The 20,482-nt window shown below is 43.7% G+C and overlaps 1 protein-coding gene across 3 annotated transcripts; it reads right to left on the bottom strand.

Annotated features, from left to right (window-relative positions):
- Window positions 1-4,242: 4,242 nt before the first annotated feature.
- GREM1 (gremlin 1, DAN family BMP antagonist) lies at window positions 4,243-19,150 on the bottom strand. 3 transcript variants are annotated; one of them, XM_061157640.1, is made up of 2 exons: window positions 18,999-19,150; window positions 4,243-8,228 (listed from the first exon to the last, which is right to left on the bottom strand). In XM_061157640.1, exon 2 carries the CDS (start codon window positions 8,225-8,227, stop codon window positions 7,673-7,675), a length of 555 nt encoding a protein of 184 aa, XP_061013623.1. In that variant the 5' UTR covers window position 8,228; window positions 18,999-19,150; the 3' UTR covers window positions 4,243-7,672. The 3 variants fall into 3 exon arrangements, with proteins under 3 accessions (XP_061013623.1, XP_061013622.1, XP_061013625.1); XM_061157639.1 differs by lacking the exon at window positions 18,999-19,150 and adding an exon at window positions 18,405-18,745; XM_061157642.1 differs by lacking the exon at window positions 18,999-19,150 and adding an exon at window positions 17,591-17,879.
- Window positions 19,151-20,482: the final 1,332 nt, after the last annotated feature.

Raw genomic sequence — 20,482 nt, 5'->3', positions numbered from 1 at the left:
TATGAGGACACAATGAAAAGTTGGGGACCTGAAAGCAAGCCCTCACCAGGCCATGATAGCACCCTGAACTTGGATTTCCAGCCTCCCAAACTGTAAGAAATAATGTTTGATGTTTATAAGCTACCTAGTCTATGGTATTTTGTTACAGTTCCTGAATGGACTGTTGTTCAGTTGCTCAGTTGTGTCTGACTCTTTGCAACTCCACGGACCCCAGGAACCCCCAGGCTCCGCTGTCCTTGGGATTTCCCGGGCAGGAATACTGGAGTGGGTCACCGTTTCCTTTTCCAGGGGATCTTCCTAACCCAGGGATCAATTTGAGCTGGTATGAGGATTCTTTACCACTGAGCCATGAAAGAAGCTCCTGAATGGACTAAGACAATGCTAATTTTTTAATTTTTTGGGTCAATTCCTTAGTATTTCTACATACAAGTTTTTGTTGTCTGAAGATAGAAATAGTTTTACTTCTTCCTTTCTAATTTGGATGACTTTATTTTCCCTTCCTTGCCTAATTACCAGGCTACAGCCTCAAGTACAATATTGAAAAGAAGTAAAGATACCCTCATGGGGAAAGTTTTCAGTCTTTCTTTCACCTTTAAGTAACATCAGTTGTTGGTTTTTCATAGATGCCTTTATATCAGGTTACAGAAATTCCCTTTTATTCCTAGCATTTTGAGTAACTGTATCATGAAAAGATGTATTTTATCAAGTGTTTTTTCCGTATGACTGTATGGGCTTTTTTTTTCTATATTCCATGAATGTTTTATTACATTGATATTTGAGTAAACCAACCTAAAATTCCTGGGGCAAATCTCATTCAATCATGGTATATAATCTTTTTTATATGTTGCTGGATTCACCTACTTATTTTGCTGAGGATTTTTGCATCTCTATGAGAGATATTTGTCTATAATTTTCTTTTATGATGTTTTGTCTGGTTTTGGTTGTCAGGGTACATAGGATGAGATAGAATGTGTTTCTATTTTTTTTTTAGAAGAGGTATAAAGAATTGATATTAATTCTTTAAATATTTGGTGAAATTCACCAGTGAAGCTTATGATCTTGGCTTTTTTGTATGTGTGGAAAGTTTGTTTTTATTACAAATTCAATCTCATTTATTTATAATAATTCTATTCAAATATCTATTTCTTCTTGAGTCAGTTTCAGGAGTTTGTGTGTTTCTAGGTGTTATGCACACCTGCATAAACAGAATGGACCTTACCTAAAGTTTGGTTCAGACCGATAACACCACAGACACCCCAAGAGTATACGAAAAGATTTATTACTCACATAGAGAGGCTTTCTGTAGAGAACAGGGCAGGCCTCCCAACCTGGTCTGAGAAATGGCTTGAGAGAGCAGGAGAAGGAAGCTGACGTGGAGCTTTTATGGTGGTTAGAGAATGATGCTGGGATGAGAGCTCCCACCTGGAGGAGATGGGCCCTTGTTTAGTTTAATCATCTCATCAGAGGCTAATGAAAGAGAACCTGGTCTTTCTTATCAGCTTTATCAGATGTGGGGCATAAGGGGAAGATAGAGGGATGAGGCTTAAAAGATTTTAGTAGTCAAACATCAAAAAAATGGAATCAGACTCGTATATTAGAAATTTGTCTATTTCCTCAGTTATCTAATTTGTTGGCCTACAATTTTTCATGGTATTCTCTTATAGTCCTTTTTATTTCTGTAAGTTTCATAGTATTATTCCCTCTTTTCCTGGATTTAGTACTTTCTCTCATATTTAGTACTTTCTGTCATATCAGTCTAGGTAAAGGTTTCTTAATTTCCTTTTGCCGGCTCAAATCTGCTGTGCAGCCCCTCTAGTAAAATTTTTATTTTACTTATAATACTTTTCAGCTTCAAAATTTCTATTGTTTACAGTAATTTCTGTCTCTTTACTGACATTACAAATTTAGTGAGATTTCATTCTCCTATTTTCCTTAGATTCTTCACAAATGGTTTTTCTCAGTTCTTGAACATATTTTAAAAGTTGACGAAGCTTTTGTCTAATGTCTGAGCTTTCTAGGGCACTGTTTCTTTTTTTTTCTCTTCTGTATGGGCCATACTTTCTTGGATTTTATTTTATTTATTTTTTTGCTTGTTTCAATCTTCTGTTGAAAAGTGGGCATTTTAAATAATATGATGTGGTGACTTTTGAAATCAGTCTCTCTCCCCCTCCCCAGGATTTGTTGTTGCTTCTGTTTGTTAATATTTATTTCATTCTTTAGAAGCTTTTCCAAGCTAATTGTGTAAAGTCTATATTTTGTGTTGTGTATGGCCACTAAGACCTCTGCTTGGCTAGCTTGGTGTTCAGCTAATAGCTGAACAGTAATTTCCTCAAATACTTGGAACCCATAAGTCCTCCAGTCTTTGCTGAGGGGCTCTGTGTGAACATTGGGGCACACGGTCAATACTCAGCCAGACAGCTCACAGCCCTGCCTTCGCTTTCTGCCTGAGCAGAGCCTCAAGTTCAGCCTGCGGTAAGACCTTATGGCCTGCTCAGAGTCTTCCTGAGCTTGTCCACAGCCTTGGGCAGGCACACAGCCCTATATATGATTTGGCTTTCTAGATTCCCAGTAATATGTTGAAGCTTTTCAAAGCCCCCCACAATGTCACTCTGCAGTCTCCTTTTTAAGCTTTTTGTTTAACCTATTGTGAGCCCCAATTGCTATCCACTGCCTCAGGTGGCCACAAAAATAATCAATTGCCTCTAATTGTTTTCAACAGGGCTTTTCACACTAGGCAGTTTCCAATTAGGTCAAGTAAAGATACTTTTGCAAGTGGGGCCTCCAGGGCCTGACAGACAGGTCAAATAATTACAATTCTCTGGGTATTTGGCTTTCAAAGAACTCAAATCCCATTCTACCTCTCCCACCGACTGTCAGACTGCTGGTGCTTGCCATAATTGCAGGCTGTTGGTTTCAAGGCTTCTGCAGAACTGGAGAGGGAGATGAGAATAGGGCCAAGTTACAATATAGACAAGGCTCACTGTTGTTACAGATATTCAGCCTTTCTCTTTAATAAGCACTCCTCAGACTGCTGCAAGTCTTTAGGTAAATTTCCTGAGTTCTAAATATCTGATTCTATTTTTGCAGACTTCCAAAGATTTTATGGAGGAAAGAATTTTCAATGCCTCTCACTCCAACATTTTTGCTGATGTCCTATTACATACTTTTTTTGAAACCTAGAACGTATTTCTCTTTCCAGTCCCACTACCTTTTCAAACCCTGTCCAGATATTATCTCCTAGGTGTGCATGTGATTTTTCTGAGGACACTGTCTTTTTGAGACTTGCCACCTTTTTTCCCAAGTCCAAGGAGGCCATGACAAAAAGAGGTGGCAAAGAGACTTTGAATGCTTCAGAACAGGAGTTCCTGATGATGCCAATACAACCTCAGGGTGGCTTTGATCATTAGATGCAAATAGTCAAGACTGAATCTGTTTTTAAACTGCTGCAGTCTATCCTTAAAAGAAGTGGTAAGTTGAAAAATCTCACAACTTTCCATAGTGTTTAAGGGCACAGGTGCTGTAGTAAGACAAGAATTCACCATTTCCTAGCAGCGATCATAATGGTACACACATTGTTGAGTCACTATGAAAATTAAGTGGGAAATAATTAAAATAAAATCCTTGAGAGTGTCTGGCATAGGCATTTTATCAGTTAGAACATCAAAACGTAGCAGCAATCCTGTATTGCCCATCTAAGTAGGAAGGGACCTCAGAAATTCACTCATTCAGTTGCATAACCAGGGCAACAATTCACAATGCCTCAAATCCCTATCAAATGATATCAAGCATATGTTTTAATATTTCCAAGGGAGTTGACTATCTCAAAGATAGTTCATTGCATTGCTGAATCACTCTCATCATTAGAGAGCTCCTTATTCTACTAAGCCCCAAATCTTTCTCCCCTTTTTCCCTTGAATACCTCAAGAATAAAGCTATTACCATTTCAGCTCAACAATTCGTCCACTATCTGAAGGCTTCTCAGAAGCATTTTAACTCTTCTTTCTAGCTCTGGGGAAGAAGTTGGTACTTTCTACTGTTCACCAGCTTTCCCCTGCCTCTAACTGCCATTCCCTGAGGTGTCCTCCTGAAATCAAGTGAGATCTGGAAAGTATGAATGGAGGAAATAAATTCCTTTTCTGATCACAAGAGATCTCATGATCTATTTTCTACCTCACTTCCCATGACAAATGAATCCCTGCCCCAGCTCTATCCTGTGAACACTACCAGTGAAACACACACACAAACAGAGAAGAAGTTCAATTTATTGGTTGTTCTTTGGGAAAGGTTATATAGAACATTATTGGGGTGAAGTTAAATTCTAGTTATAGATTCATAAAACTTTGCTTTCAACCAAATTAGCTTTTATGAGACTACCAAATCCCCCCTTATCCTCATAGACAGCAAAGGACCTTGATCATAGTCTTCATAATTCTCTGTTTTTCAAATGATTAAAGCAGACATAATACATAATACAGTTGATATTAAATATATTGAGAATGACAAATCAGTAGAACTACTTTCACTCTTTAGCATTAACTTGTCATTTATAAATGTTCTGTACATACATTTTTTATTTTAGATTTTCTCCATAAAAGGACTTGTGGACAATTCATTATTATTTGCTATTAGTATATGCACATTTAATTCTTCCAAAATAACATTTAAGATCTCTCTTAGGATGCCTCAGAAATGTTAACCTTTAAGGAACATTCAATTATAAAAATAAAAGCTCAGGTCTTGACTCTATAAGCACGTTCAGATGTGTCAAGATTTTATTGTTTCCCTCTGACCTGATAAAAACCTCCAACAACATACAATGTGCCAGCTTCTTCTTTGCTCAACTCAGAGGAAGTCATATAAAGGAGAAGAAAAAAACATGCTTGAAATCACAGTGACCAAAGGATTTGAGTTAATAATTACATTAAATAACCATAACTTTTTGTTTAACTATTCACATTCCACACAGTGGAAATTATCCTTTCCTCCAGATTATTCGCTTACATTTTTAACTTTGCAGAACTACAATAACAAAAAACAACTTACAGACGCAGGATGTGTGTTTTTTCTCTTTTAATGCCAAGCACAAAGTGTACATCATAAAATTCATATTTGGTGTTTGGCATTATTTTAATAGGAAAGATCTAGATCACAAATATCTTGCCATAAAAATTCTACTATAGTAATGAAAAAAACATATCATTACATCATCAGTGACTCCAATACAATATTAACAGATATGGCACTTTCAATAAATGTTGGAAGATGCATGGGACTTGGGCTAGTTTAATATAGGCACAAAAAGAAAAGCAGACATCCCCTTCTTTGGGTAGCGCTATGCTTTTAGGGCAGTTATGTTGCATATTATCCCAGTGAAGTTCATTTTGAGCAAATTCTCTTCACTTAAGCCAAATCTGACTTACATGCAAAACTGTGGTACAAGCTACTAAAAGAAGATTCCTGCTGCCAACTTAAGTCATCTCTTTTTAACAAAATTGCAAGCTTGTGGCAGTTAAAACAACAAGAGAGATTTGGTGTCTGCTGGTTCTGAATGTCATTTTTCCTCTCTAGTGTGGTTGTATATTTTCAGCTCCTTCTCCTTTCTTTTCTTCTCTTCCACCCTCAAAATTCTAGCTTAGTATTTGCATGCTTAATTAAATCCATTCTGTGCTTTATTGCTGGAGGATGTGGACGATAGAAGGATTTAGGGCAGGGACTACAGTGTATGTGAAATGCACAGACTATATGTTAGCACAAATTCTCCTAGTGTAGAATCATCAGTAGTGAGTTTCAACGTTGTAAAATTAGACTCAATATTTTGGGTGTTCAAGATGACTTTCTGCTTCAAAGTATGGTTCCTATTTAGTTGTTAGTGGGGAGAGCACTGGACCAAAACAAAAATAAAATAAAAGCGGCCTCTTTAGTTGCAATGATTCTTTGAACGCTAGAGCCTACATGGGCAACCTAAATGCAAGTCCATGGTGTTTGTTTCCCATATTACACATGACTTGGCTGGTGAGATTGAGAAGATGCAAGGCAAAAAGAGTATGGGGGTGGGGTGGTTTACATATAAAACCTCAGGCTTGAAGAAAGCAGGTTGGCCAAATCCAAAATGCAGGAAGGTTTCCCCACCCTGAACTTTGGCCATTAGATAAATCCTAAATAGGCATTGCAAATAACCCAAGTTTAATCAGAGAACAGCAACTACAGGTAGGTTCCAAGAGGCTATAATGTTATATAAATGCTACCAGCAGTAGGACAGCGAATGCACACAAATGCTCTGATTTCTTAACTGGGGTTTCCCTTAGGCCCTCAGAGGGTGAAGGAAGAAACACAGGTCATACCCTTACATCTCCTCCCTGCCTTTTAACTACTCCTTAGCCAGAAGCAATTGCCTTCCTTGCCTTACTCTGCTCTGCTCTCCAGCTCAATCTCCTAACGATGGCTAAAACAGATCCCAAATGAGTGGAAAGGAGCAGGCCCTAAACTCTTTTATCTCAGCCGGATCCTTCACTGCCAGGTACACTCACTCAGCAGACAGCATCTTTATCCTACAGGGTTGTGGTTCTCAGAAGCACCACACAGAAACAATGAACCGGGGAAAGGGTGATGATAACCCAGCCAAAAGGACAGATAACAAGACCTTCTGCTTACAGGTTTTTGTCTTTTTCCTATTCCTGTGTAGGAGTTTCTGAATTACATCTCTTGTCCATCTGAGGGGCAAAGCAGGAGGGGCTGTTTTGGTTTCACTCACTTGGTTCTGAAAATAGGAGTGGTCAATATTTATGTTTTAAGTTTGGTATTGAGTTACAGCTAATTTCAACGGTCACAGTGACTGCCAAAGTTAATGATTTTTTGGCAATTCTATTTCTCTTCTTTAAACATCAGGGGGAAATTTGCTAAAGCAAGAGTCTCGTTGTGTTTGGAGGCTGGCCTTTCCACACCCTGCCCATCTCCCGCCTGAATTTTGCTGGACCAACTGGTTCTCACCTGCAATCTCTCCCTTCTCTCCACCCTCTATCCTTCTTGTCCTTGCACCATCAACTTCCCCCAGAGCCTCAAAGGTCTTCCCCAAATAGGAAACATTTGCATCTATGGTCAAGCAAGTTGCTTTAGAATCCTTGACAGGGAAGGTGGTGGATGGAAATAGTCACTGAGATCCTAAGAGGGGATGGCCTGGGAGAGGGAAGAGGAAGGAGGGAAGCAAGCACAGGGTAAAACATCTTTTCCAAGGCCAAGGCAGCACAAAACAGGTCTCGCGCCCTCAGAGAAGCCTCTCCATTAATATTCATTTGGAAAGGAGGATCTGGTCTCCAGGAGGGCACATGGAAGACCGAGGCAGACCCAGAGGACAGCCTGCCCACCGCCCCCTCCCCACAAAGTGCCTGGGGTAGTAGCTTGGGTTTTCTGTGTCATCCCGCAAGGAAGCAGATACATTTACATACTAGGAAGTGCCCTCTAGCAGAGACTGTGTTTCCTCTGGTGTCTGCAAACACCCACAGGCACCCGCGAACACTCATGCACACAAACTACGCACTAGCAGGCTCCTGGGAGGAGGCAGCTGGTGGTCCTTCTTGCCTCTAGGTTTAAGCCAAGTAAGAATCAGGTTGATTGAGGTCTGTCTCTGGGCCCGCCTGAGGCCTGCATCCCAAGGACAGGCTGGGTGTGCCTGGCTTTAATCCAAATCGATGGATATGCAACGACACTGCTTGACACGCGTGACCCTCTTCTTCTTGGTGGGTGGCTGGAGTTCGGGACAGTTGAGGGTGACCATCATGGTGGTGAATTTCTTGGGCTTGCAAAAGGAGCAGGACTGAAAGGAGCCCTCCTCCTTCCGGATGTGCCTGGGGATGTAGAAGGAGTTGCACTGGCCGTAGCAGAAGCGGTTGATGATGGTGCGGCTGTTGCAGCCCTCCTCGTGGATGGTCTGCTTCAGCGGCTGGGTTTTGCACCAGTCTCGCTTCAGGTATTTGCGCTCGGTCACATGCAGGGCCTCCTGGCTGGACTCCAGCACCTCCTCTCCGGGCATGGCGGTGCCCCGCCCCTGGCCCCGCCCCCGGTTCCTGGAGCCAGGCTGCTGGGGAGACTGAGTCTGCTCCGAGTCATTGTGCTGGGCCTTGTCTGGTGGGGGAATAGCCCCTTGGGACCCCTTCTTTTTCCCCTCGGCAGCTGGCAGCAGGGTCCCCAAGAGGAGAAGCAGGGCTCCCACAGTGTAGGCTGTGCGGCTCATGCTAAAAAGAGGAGATAGAGAGGAGGCGTGAAAAACAGAAAAGTTAATTAACAAAAGCATGAATAAAACAGCCAATATTTTATCAGGCACTTGGTAAACACTTGATGTAAATGATTTCTTTTGTTTCACAACATCTCCAGGAATTGGGTACTGCTGTTCTCATTACCCTCTGAGCCATGAAGCCATGAATTAGCTCATCCAGAGTTATACAGCAAATAAGCCAAGATATGGACTCAACTGGGACTTCCAAGGTGGTTGAGTGGTAAAGAATCTGCCTGCCAATGCAGGAGACTCAGGAGACACAGGTTCGGTCCCTGGGTAGGGGAATATCTCCTGCAGCAGGGAATGGCAACCCACTCCAGTATTCTTGCCTGAAATCTCATGAACAATGTGCATGTGTGTTCAATCACTCAGTAGTGTTGGACTCTTTGCGACCCTATGGACTGTGGCCCAGCAGGCTCCTCTGTTCATGGGATTCTCCAGGCAAAAACACTGGAGTGGGTTGCCATTTCCTTCTACAGGGGATCTTCCCGACCCCGGAATGGAACCTGCATCTCCTGAGTCTCCTGCACTGCAAGCAGATTCTAAACCACTGAGCCACCAGGGAAGCCCACCCGTGAACCATACAAAAAGGCAAAAAGATATAACACCAAAATATGATTCCCCACCCCCCATCTGCCCAGGTCAGAAGGTGTCCAATATGCTACTGGGGAAGAGCAGAGGGCAATTACTAATAGCTTCAGAAAGAATGAAGTGGCTGAGCCAAAGCAGAAATGACGCTCAGTTGTGGGATGTGTCTGGTGGTGAAAGTAAACTCTGATGCTGTAAAGAACAATATTACATAGGAACCTGGAATGTTAGGTCCACCAATCAAGGTAAATTGAACATGGTCAGACAGGAGATGGCAAGATTGAACATCAACATCTTAAGGATCCATGAACTAAAATGGACCGGAATGGGTGACTTCAACAGATGACCATTATATCTACTACTGTGGGCAAGAATCCCTTAGAAGAAATAGAGTAGCCTTCATAGTCAACAAAAGAGTCTGAAATGCAGTACTTGGGTGCAAGCTCAAAAATGACAGAATGATCTTGGTGCATTTCCAAGGCAAACCATTCAACATCACAGTAATCAAAGTCTATTCCCCAACCACTGGTGCTGAAGAAGCTGAAGTTGACCAGTTCTGTGAAGACTGAAGACTCACAACACCTTCTGAAACTAACACCAAAAAAAAAAAAAAAATGTCCTTTTTATCATAGGGGATTGGAATGCAAAAGTAAAGCCAAGAGGTACCTGGAATAACAGGCAAGTTTGACCTTGGAGTACAAAATGAAGCAGGGCAAAGGCTAACAGAGATTTGTCAAGAGACCATGCTGGTCATAGCAAACACTTTTCCAACAACCCAGGAGACAGCTCTACACATGGACATCACCAAATGGTCAATAATGAAATCAGATTGATTATGTTCTTTGCTGCTGAAGATGGAGAAGCTCTATCCAGTCAGCAAAAATAAGACTGGGAGCTGACTATGGCTCAGATCATGAAAACCGCATTGCAAAATTCAGGCTTAAACTGAAGAAAGTAGGGAAAACCACTATATCATTCAGGTATGACCTAAATCAAATCCCTATGATTATACAGTAGAGGTGATCAATAGATTCAAGGTATTAGATCTGGTAGGGTGCCTGAAGAATTATGGTTGGAGGTTCATAACGTTGTACAAGAGATAGTGACCAAAACCATCCCAAAGAAAAAGAAATGCAAGAAGGCAAAATGGTTATCTAAGGAGGCTTTAAAGTAGCTGAGAAAAGAAGAAAAGTGAAAGGCAAGGGTAAAGGGAAAGATATACCCAAATGAATGCAAAGTTACAGAGAATATCAAAGGGAAGATTTTTTTTTTAAAGGGGGGAGGGACTTAAGAGAAAAATGCAAAGAAATAGAGGAAAACAATAGAATGGGAAAGATTAGAAATCTCTTCAAGATGTAAAGGGAACATTTCATGCAATGATGGGCATGATAAAGGACAGAAATGGTAAGGACCTCCCAGAAGCAGAAGAGATTAAGAACAGGTGACATGAATACACAGAAGAACTGTAGAGAAAAGATCTTAATGACCAGGATAACCATGATGGTGTGGTCACTCACCTAGAGCTGGACATCCTGAAGTGAAAAGTAAGCGAATGGGGGTGATGGAATTCCAGTTGCACTCTTTAAAATTCTAAAAGTTTATGCTGTTAAAGTGCTGCACTCAAAAAAGTTGCTCAGTCATGAGTCATGTCAGATTCTTTGTGACCCCGTGGGCTGTAGCCTGCCAGGCTCTTCTGGCTATGGAATTCTCCAGGCAAGAATACTGGAGTGGGTAGTCATTCCCTTCTCCAGGGGGTCTTCCTGACCCAGGGATCGAACCCAGGTTTCCTGCATTGCAGGCATTTTTTTTACTGTCTGAGCCACCAGGGAAGCCCCCAGTATGTCAGCAAGTTTGGAAAACTCAGCAGTGGCCACAGGACTGGGAAAGGTCAGTTTTCATTCCAACCCCAAAGAAAGGGCAATCCCAAAGAATGTTCAATTGCACAATACTGCACAATTTTGTGTGTTTCACAAGCTAGCAAGGTCACTCCGCTCAAAATCCTTCAAGCTAGGCTTCAACAGTACATGAACTGAGAACTTCCAGATGTACACCAGGATTTAGAAAAGGAAGAGGAACCAGAGATCAAACTGACATTTGTTGGATCATAGAGAAAGAAAGGGATTCCAGAAAAGCATCTACTTCTGGTTCATTGACTATGCTAAAGCCTTTGACAGTTTGGATCACAACAAACTGAAAAGTTCTTAAAGAGATGGAAGTACCAGACTGCCTTACCTGTCTCTTGAGAAACCTGTAAGCAACAGTTAGAACTGGACATGGAACAACTGACTGGTTCTAAATTGGGAAAGGAGAACAAGGCTGTGTATTATCAAACTATATGCAGAGTACATCATGCAAAATGCTGGGCTAGATGAATCACAAGCTGGAATCAAGATTGCCAGGAGAAATAACCTGATATGCAGATGATACTACTCTAATGGCAGAAAGTGAAGAGGAACTAAAGAATCTCTTGATGAGGGTGAAAGAAGAGAGTGAAAAAGCTGGCTTGAAACTCAGCATTAAAAAAATAAAGATCATGGCATCCAGTCCCATTGCTTCATGGCAAATAATAGGTGAAAAAGTAGAATCAGGGACAGATTTTTCTCTTCTTGGGCTCCCAAATCACTGCGGATGGTGACTGCAGCCATGAAATTAAAAGATGCTTGCTTCTTAGAAGAAAAGCTATGACAAACCTAGACAGCATATTAAAAAGCAAAGATATCACTTTGACAACAAAGGTCCATATAGTCAAAGCTATGGTTTTTCCAGTAGTCATGTATGGATATGAGAACTGGACCATAAAGAAGTGCAGAAGTGCTGCTTTCGAATTGTGGTGCTGGAGAAGATTCTTAACAATCCCTTGGACTGCAAGGAGATCAAACCAGTCAACCCTAAGGGACATCAACCCTGAATATTCACTGGAAGGACTGATGCTGAAGCTGATGCTCTAATACTTTGACCACTGAAGAGCTGACTCACTGGAAAAGACCCTGATGCTGGGAAAGTTTGAAGGCAAAAGGAGAAGGTGCTGGCAGAGGATGAGATGGTTAGACAGCATCACCGACTCAACGGACATGAATCTGAGCAAACTCCGGGAGACAGCGAAGGACAGGGAAGCCTGGTGTGCTGCAATCCATGGGGTTGCAAAGAGTCGGACACAACTTAGCAACTGAACAACAACAAATACCATGATACACTTCCAAATGATGAAACATGTCCTTCACATATATGTGTGTATGTGCATGGATGTGTATATGAAATTTACAAGGTAGAAAAGTGGGCACAAGAAAACAGGTGTGTGCAAATATTTACATAGATAAGTGCCAGAGATATGTTGAATAAGTTTATGATAGTGAATTATTATGACTGGGCCTGGAATTAGATATTGGTCAGCAGGAACAATGGCAAAAAAAAATTAAAATAAGAGAAGAGGAGGCTATAGGAAAACTGACCAAAAAGGAAAAAAAAAGGAAAGCAAAGGTGGAGAGAAAGAAAAATGAATGGAATGAGGAGTGTAAATCAGAGAAAGGAAGACTATTTTAAAGCAGTATATTCGGGGAAGGCGGGACAAACAGAGAAGGAAGAACAAGAGAAGTATATTTTTCAAAAGGAGGGTGCAAGAGAGAAGCATCAGAGTATTAAAGATTCTGCTGGGACAGTGCTTCTCGAACCTGACTTTGCAGACAGTCACACAGGGATATTGTTATAATGCAGATTGTCATTCAGTAGGTCTGCCTTTCTAACAAGCTTGCAACAGCAAGGTCTGTGGTACCCACAGCTATGGGGCATGGAAGGTGCTGTGAAAATGTGAAAGGATTTTCTTTTCAATGAGTGCAGTTTCAAATTCACAGCCTCCCTCCTCAGGCTATAACAGTGAACCTGATGGATCCTGAGGCTTCCCCTGTCTTACACGGCCATTGTGGTTCTGAACCCAAGGAGACAGTTGTGAAGCACCCATTTGCTTGCTCCCTTCTGACCACCAGTGTGACACATGATAACTACTGAGTGCAATTGAACAGTAACCTCATCACGCCCCCCTAGAACAATACAGGCTGGAATTAGTAGCTGGAGCAGTTACCTTCCAAAGACAAAGGCAGGGTAGATTCTACATCCTCTAAGGGGCAAGTCCTGTGGTAAAGACCATGCAACCCTAAGGATAATGTCAAATTAAGACAATTAAATATGAAAATCAAGATATTCTTAAATGGCACCTTTTAAACATTAACCTAACACTTTTGGGCAAGTTCAAGTTTGGAGCTGATAATGTGACATTTAGCTCCAGCTCTGACTGCAGACTCCCTGGTTTTTGTCAGTTTATGTTACAACATCCCCGTTCTTTAAACAGAGCCTTTTTGGCCTCAACAACAACAAAAAATTAATTTCCTTGTTTTGTCTTTAAAAAAAAAAAAAATCACTCATGAGGACAACCCAGTTATAAAACAGTCTGATTTTCTCCAGAGACCAGGATAACTTGAGCCGTGACAATCGTCTCCTGAGCAAATGTAGTGTGAATTTGGGAAGCTTTCAAAGTTTCTGTTCTTCACTCAATTCCAGGCCAGGATCTAAACTAAAATTCAGTCTCTGCCCATGTCCAAGAGGAGCACATAAGACAGCCTTAGGCCTCCACCCACCATCTTCCCCATCTATCCTAAAAGGGGCCTCCAGAAAAACTGAAGCCTCCAAAGCAAGACTGCAGAGCCAGCATCACAGAGGCCAATCGGAGACTTGACTAGGAATGTATGATGACCTTATAGGACAGGTTCGAGTCATGCGGCCATGGGGCCAGCCCTACCCACAAACAGCTATCCAAAAAATGCAGTTTTCTTTCTCTTCACCTCTTAGGACCTTCTTTATATTCATCTTTTCCTATCTGGCATTTTTCCATTTGTCCTTAAATAAAACCAAGTTTGAGAGTTCTAAGGGCTTATTCATTGCCTCTTCTTCCATTCCTGGCAGAGTGGGCTCTCTTTTATTCAATGATGATTGTCATGGACCACACTGACCAGCAAAACTTCTGTTCTTTGCATTTAAAATGCATTCCCACAAGCTGATGAGCCAAGCCAACTTTTGATTTCTGTCTCCTTCTAGCCTTGGGAGCTTCTTAATACTTTTCTTCCTTTTTCTAGGAAAACTCCAAATACTCACTACTTTTTACCAGGTCCCTGGAGAACACCGTGGGGTTTATTTTCCCATTGAAGCCACTGGATTCACTTGGGCAGAAACCAAGAGTAAAGCAGTAAATTCAAAATTAGTCAACTGTGGTTTTCTGTTTTAATTTGGACCAACTTCCTGTTCCTATGGGAGTGTGCAAACCCCATAAGAAAAAGGGGTCTAGAGTGACAGATTGTTTTTAAGAAAAGTAAATTTTTTCTCAAAATAAGATTTATCATGTGTGAAAAAATATTATGAAATGGCTACACAGAAATGTAAAGCTTACTCTTAAATATCTTCAGCTTTTGAGTTCTTAAATCTTATAACTAATTATTTGAAGAGAAGAAAAAAACAACTTTATGAATCTCAGTCAACAGAGACCTCAAGTTCTTAGAGCAATGCTCTGAAAACTCTGCATATCCCACATGAGTAAGGCTGGGGTGGGCGGGGGCGGGGAGGTGCAGGGGGGATGAAAACTATACTTAGTGGTAGTACCAGGGCTCTGTTAAGTCATCGTGATCAATCATTCAACCTCCCCCCACACCAAATGATCTTGATTATGTATTGAAGGAAATAGGATTGATGTGTTCTTGAAATTCCAATTGTATCGTCACTAAATAATTTACAATCTGTAAATATCTAGACATAAGGGAAACCAAGAAAATATAAGTTTCTTGCACATAAATTCTTCACCTTGACATCTAGCAGAGTGCCCCATTATAAAAAATAGAAGCAAAGGCCAACCCAGATTTAGGTCTTATGGATTATCACCCATGTTCAACCATGAGCTGAAAACATTTCTGGTAACTTGCATTCTGAAATGACCCATTCACATTACTAAATTAAAGCTGCAACTCATGGACCCAGAGTGCATCAGACACCTACAAAGATCTCCCTTATTTCTCCTTTGCAGATAATATTCTTTCCAAAGGCTGCCTCAGCTTCCCCTCAATGCATTTCTGCTTCACCAAGTCATGTGATTATATTTTCATGGTGAGTTTTCTCTGCAACTGTTTCCTACCAGCAAGACCCACCCACTCCTAACTTTTTTTCCCCTTTACCACTGTCCTCCCATCTAATCCACTTGTCTCAGAGGACATAGATACTCTCAAAGTATGTCTTCTGTCCCTGATGCTTTCCTTCAGGTTACCCTGAGTGATCAAAAGCAAACATCTGCCCAAAGATAACCCATATCAGCCACCTTTGTCCTGTGCAGGTCATGGTGATTTATTCTAACCTTCACCAGGCCATAAGAATACAATCATCTAATTCTTGGGAATGAGGAATAAAAGTGCTATGTGTAACCTGTTTCTAATATCCTCAATGTCTTTGGGAAAGTTTAGGCCAGCTCCTTTCAGCATGCTTCTCGCCATATTTCTCATTTTAGCTAACCAACCTGCTTGTAATCAGTTACATGGAGTGCTGAGTGGGATTAACAGTGAGGAGACAATGATCAGCAAGCCAGATGTCTGTGGCTGAATGTCTGATCAATGTTTTAGAAAGCTATTCAACAGGCATGACAGCAAATTATTCACCAGCATTAAAAAAAAAAGTAAAAGATGGAAATGACAGCAAAGGCTCTAAGTTCAGGCCTGATTATAGAAGACCCTATTTCTTTTTCTCAGGACTACATCTTTAAGGACAAACATTTTAAATTGGATCTTCAAGTTTTAGAAAGATAGTCAAATTTTAAAAATTGAGCAGTGATGTTCTTAAGAATCTGCTGGGTTGATTTTCTGTTTTCAATTTGTACCAAAATGGTTGGCAAAATAGTAGAGGATAAATCTCACCTGTGTGTCCTAGAAGCGCACTAACTGCATCTTTTCTATTTTGAAGACCACCCAGGCTAAATCAGGCTGGGGGCCAACATCATAGAGGGCTCAGAGAAGCATCTCAGGGGCTCTCCAGTCTCTTGGAAGATTTTTTTTTTTTTTTATGAAGTTAATGATAGTATACAATTTTTGCGGTCAACAGGAAACAAGTTGGGAAGTAATGAATGTTAAATGTTCACTAAGCGGCACAATTGAGACAGCCAAAGCATAGGTTCTATGTTGTAGCAAAAGGTGTGTGTTGATCTCTGTGTGAGCAGGACTTGGGATTTAATTTCAGAACCATCTTGTGGTACACCTTGAAGTCCTAAAATCTTACTGCCTCTCCAAATGCCACCACTCATAATGAGAGCTACCTATATTTTTAAACCCTATGTGAGGCAATATACTCAATTCTGACAGAACTTTATAATTGATTTTTCACAACAAAATAGGAGGTAGATAATATCGTCTTCCTTTTACCAACCAGGGAATCTAGACTCTGAAAAGTTAGGAGTGTGTCCAAGGTTACACATCCCCTCGTGGGGAAGTCGGGGTTTGAGTCCCATTCTTCTGAGTCCCCAAACACATGTCCTTAAGAATTATTCTACGGACACGCAGCACAGTATTTAATAAGGGACACATGGACTTGTTTCTAATGCAATCAAATGTGATGAATATTGTAACTCAAATAATTCTCTGTTTTGTTCATATGTGAAGGAGAAAACCTTTCTGATCCCAGGAAATACTGTTGTACTTCACATTTCTAAAAGCGTATGTTAAAACTAAAGACAATTCCTTGCAGATGCAAGACATAGGCTTATAACACTGGCCTGATCTGTGCCTTTCAGTTGGATGCTAAGTCGCCTCCCCTACATCTCCCACTCCTTTTACATATAAGGTTTAGGTTTTCCATCTGTCCTTCACTTTGTTCTGTGCTGCTTTGCTGCTGACAAGCATTTCTTGGGAGAGGGGTTTGTGGCATAAAATTTCTTGGCATTATATCACTTTTAATACTTAAACCTTAAGAACTTAAGTATAAAGACAAGGCAGGCAGCTTTCATTCAGAGATGCAGAGATGTAATAGGTTTCTACTCTCCCCTGTGTAGCCATTCACCTAAAATTAGGTTAGCCAACTTGAATTTCCCATAGATCGTGCATGGGTTAGCCAAACATTTTACTCAAAATGAACTTTTAAGAAAATAGGAAACCTGTGAAATTACAAAGTTTACAAAACACTTTAATTCCTACAATGACCTGGGGGTTAAATACACACACACACACACACACACACACACACACGCTACAGCACTACACCCAGCAACCAAGTTCTAGAGAGCCCTTAAATAATTAATTAATACTAACAATTTGGAGTGTGCAATTTATCCAGTGATGGTTACTGGATGATCACCTACTGTTGTATGCTGGAGTGTACCAGGGAGGAGAGGAGAACCTGTGGTTTTCTGAAAATACTTCTTTCCCTCGTTGCTTTGAAAAGCCCACCCTTTCAAGTGCCCCTCTTCCAAAAAAAAAGAAAAAGAAAGAGGTGAGGGCTGAAAAGCCCTGGGGTGAAAGAAGACTCCATGCCCTAGGATGGGGGTTATCTTAAACTCTTCTCCGCTATTTATTTATCTTGCGTGTACAGTCAGAGAAAGCCACTACTCTGCGGTCCCTAGGGCAGTTTAAATCCCTGGTGACCCACTTAACACAATAGATTATTTTAATCAACTCGTGCCCTGGCACCATCTCGAAGAGGAACGTACACAGACGCACTCACCGCTTGGATCTGCTCTTCGCAGCCGGAGATCCAATTTCCTACCGATGGTCGCCTCTCTGCCCTTGTACCATTTAAGAAGAGACTTTTAACCCCTAACTCCGAGGCTGTATTTCTATCTAAAAGAGCCGGGATTCAGAGACGGAAGGGGAGGAGAAGGCTGGCAGGGCTTCACCGGAGAGACTCCTGTCTGCCCCCTGCCTCGCCGGGGTACCTTATCAGCGCCCCGCTCTGGGAAAAGTCTGACTGGGGCGCCCCCAAGGCGGTGCTAGGATCCGAAGACAATGCCAAGTCAGAACGGTGGCGCGTCTGTTTTTCCCAAGCCAGAAATCTACAAATAACTCCAACTGGCAAGGTGACGGCCCCCGACACCCCACCATCCCCCGACCCTGCTCCGTGAGCTGCAGAGCGGTCAGCAAAGTGGCGGGTGAAGACGAGGGGATGACCTGGGTTTCCAAGCCGGGGACCAGCCTCCCGCGGCCAGTCCCGCGTCGTCCGCGCAGCGAGACGCTGCACGGTCCTCTCGGACACAAATTAGGGCGGTACTCGCGGAATTAGGACCCGATGGATTGTCACTGCCCAGCGCCTGGACGTCCGCGGTTCAGCCGAGACGCGCATCGGGCAGGAAGAATCCTAGGAGGAAACGCAGCACCCAAGAGTGCGCAGCCCGCAAGTACTTGTGTGTGCTATTTGCGGTGTGAGCACCATGGACTCCCCGGCCTCGGCGTCCCGGACGGCTCACTGTACCTCACCCGTCCGGTTACCTGACCGTCGGGTTTCCGCCGCGGCTCCGCCGTTGCACAAGTCTCCATCTCACCTTGAGGATAGGCAAATGGATACATCGCTCATTCTCAGGATCTTCCAGCCCACGGCAGGATCAGTCACAGCCCTCCGAAGGGCGCGCCCTGAAGTCCCCAGACCCAGAGTCCCGCCTCAAACACAGGGGACCCTCTCGTTGCAACTTTTCCCGTCGTCTGTGGTCGGGCCGAAGGTTCCTGCTGCTCCCCCCTACTCCCCGGCGCTCATTCTCCCTCTGCGCTCTGTACGTACGGTCTCCGCGCCCTCACCCAGCGGGCACGCCTGGCAAGCGCGGCTGCCACGCACACTAGCAGAGTATTAGCGGAGCTCCGGGAGGTGGCAATGGGGTGCGGGGTTCCTGCTCTTAACATCCTCTTTCCCAGTCATGCCCTGCACACTGCACAAGGTGAGGTCAAGGCAGCCAAGACCTTGGCCACGAAGGACCCCGCGATGGTTCTTTGGGGTTCACCCAGGGAACGCTGGGCTTCGGCCTGCGCGCAGGAAGGGCTGTCGCGCACCGAGGGGGACGCGGGAGTCGTTTCCCGACCCCTACACACACACGCACACACACACACGCACACACACACACACACGCCTGCGTCTCCGCGCTCACCTGTCAATGCGGCGGGCCTTCGGGGCCTGCGCTCTCGACGCGTGGCGCGGTGTGCGGCCGCGGCCAGAGCCGCGCGGGCTCCGCGTGGGGTCAGCGGGGCAGAGAGCACCGCTCTTGCGGCACACTGGGTCGCCCGGTCCGCGGAGGGCGCACCGAGTGAGGGGCATCGCGCCGTCTCCCGTTTAAATGCCGGCGGCGGAGCGCGGCGCCCCGGGCCGCGCCTCTTCATTGGCCAGGCGCCGCCGCCGCCGCGGGACCCGCTATCCGCCCCCTTTCCCGGTACTGCCCCCGCCCCCCGCACCCCTCCTGCCTCCCCGCGGGGTCCCCTCTCTCTGCCGGCCTCGCCTCTTTGTCTGCTCCCCCCGCCCGGACCGGCTGGGAGAGGTCACCCCAGGGAACTGCGCCTGGAATGCACAGCAAATCACATTTTCCGCTCCCGTTGGAGGGGGAAGCGCGGGAGGAAATCCCCCCGGCTCTCGGCCCCTCATTCCTCCTCCGCCCCAGGCCTGGGCTTTTCCTCTCGTCGGCCCCGCGACGCGCTCGTTCGCGGAGACTGCCAGGGAAGAGCAAGATCTCCGTGGGATCGCGACAGATTAGGCGATTCTTTTCCGGTGGAGGCAGCGGGACTGGCGGGAGCTCCGGTTGAGCGGTCGCCGCGGCCCTGGTGCGGCTCCGCCCGAGGCCCCCAACTTCGAGGGCGCTGACCCCAGCGCCCCCGTTAACCTCGGCGGGCTCGCTGGCCGCCAGCAGGAGCCTGTCGCCAACATGACACCCTCTCTCCTAGCCCGCCACGGGCGCTTTCAGCTCAGATGCCGGCGGCCTCGGCTGTGAGTGTATAGAGCGAGTAACGGGGGGGCAGAATAACCGAAAAGAACCCTACAAATCTAAAATGCAAAGTCAAGGTTTCCATGCAGATTACTTTTAAAAGGGACAGAACAGTCGCTAGGAGAGAAGAGGTTTTTCGTAGCAAGTTGAAGATGAATAAATCAAGAAAATAAAACGTCAGACGAGGAAATAACTCTCCAGAAATGGAAGACAAAAACCTACGTGTGTGAAAAACCGATGTCACATTCTGTATTCATTACTGAGAACCCGATGAAGAGTGGCGAACATATCAAGCGCAGGAATATTTTTTGAAAGATGAGCGAACACTTTCATTTGTTCTCTTAGCTTGGAAATCGGTTCCTCAAAGAGGCCGTAAACTTTTTGTGTCGACGTTAGAAGCCCGTGCAAAAATCGACCCGGCTGCAAGGTTTGCAGACCGGCTCCATCAGCGAGGTCAGATGATGACTTTGAAAAACATTTGTTACAGAAGGAAATTTGAAGGTGTTTGTACTGACTACAGCAAAATAAACAAAACAATGAAACCCATCAAAAGGTACTTGTGAAACATTCGTGATTTAAGTACTCAGCTTAAGAAAACAAAACAAACCCCCAAACAGCCTGGATTTTTTTTTTTTTTCTCTCTAGGCAGGCATTAGGGG

The sequence above is a fragment of the Dama dama genome, chromosome 12, assembly GCF_033118175.1.
Source record: "Dama dama isolate Ldn47 chromosome 12, ASM3311817v1, whole genome shotgun sequence".
Taxonomy (NCBI): Eukaryota; Metazoa; Chordata; class Mammalia; order Artiodactyla; family Cervidae; genus Dama; species Dama dama.
This window is presented reverse-complemented; position numbering and strand designations above follow the sequence as displayed.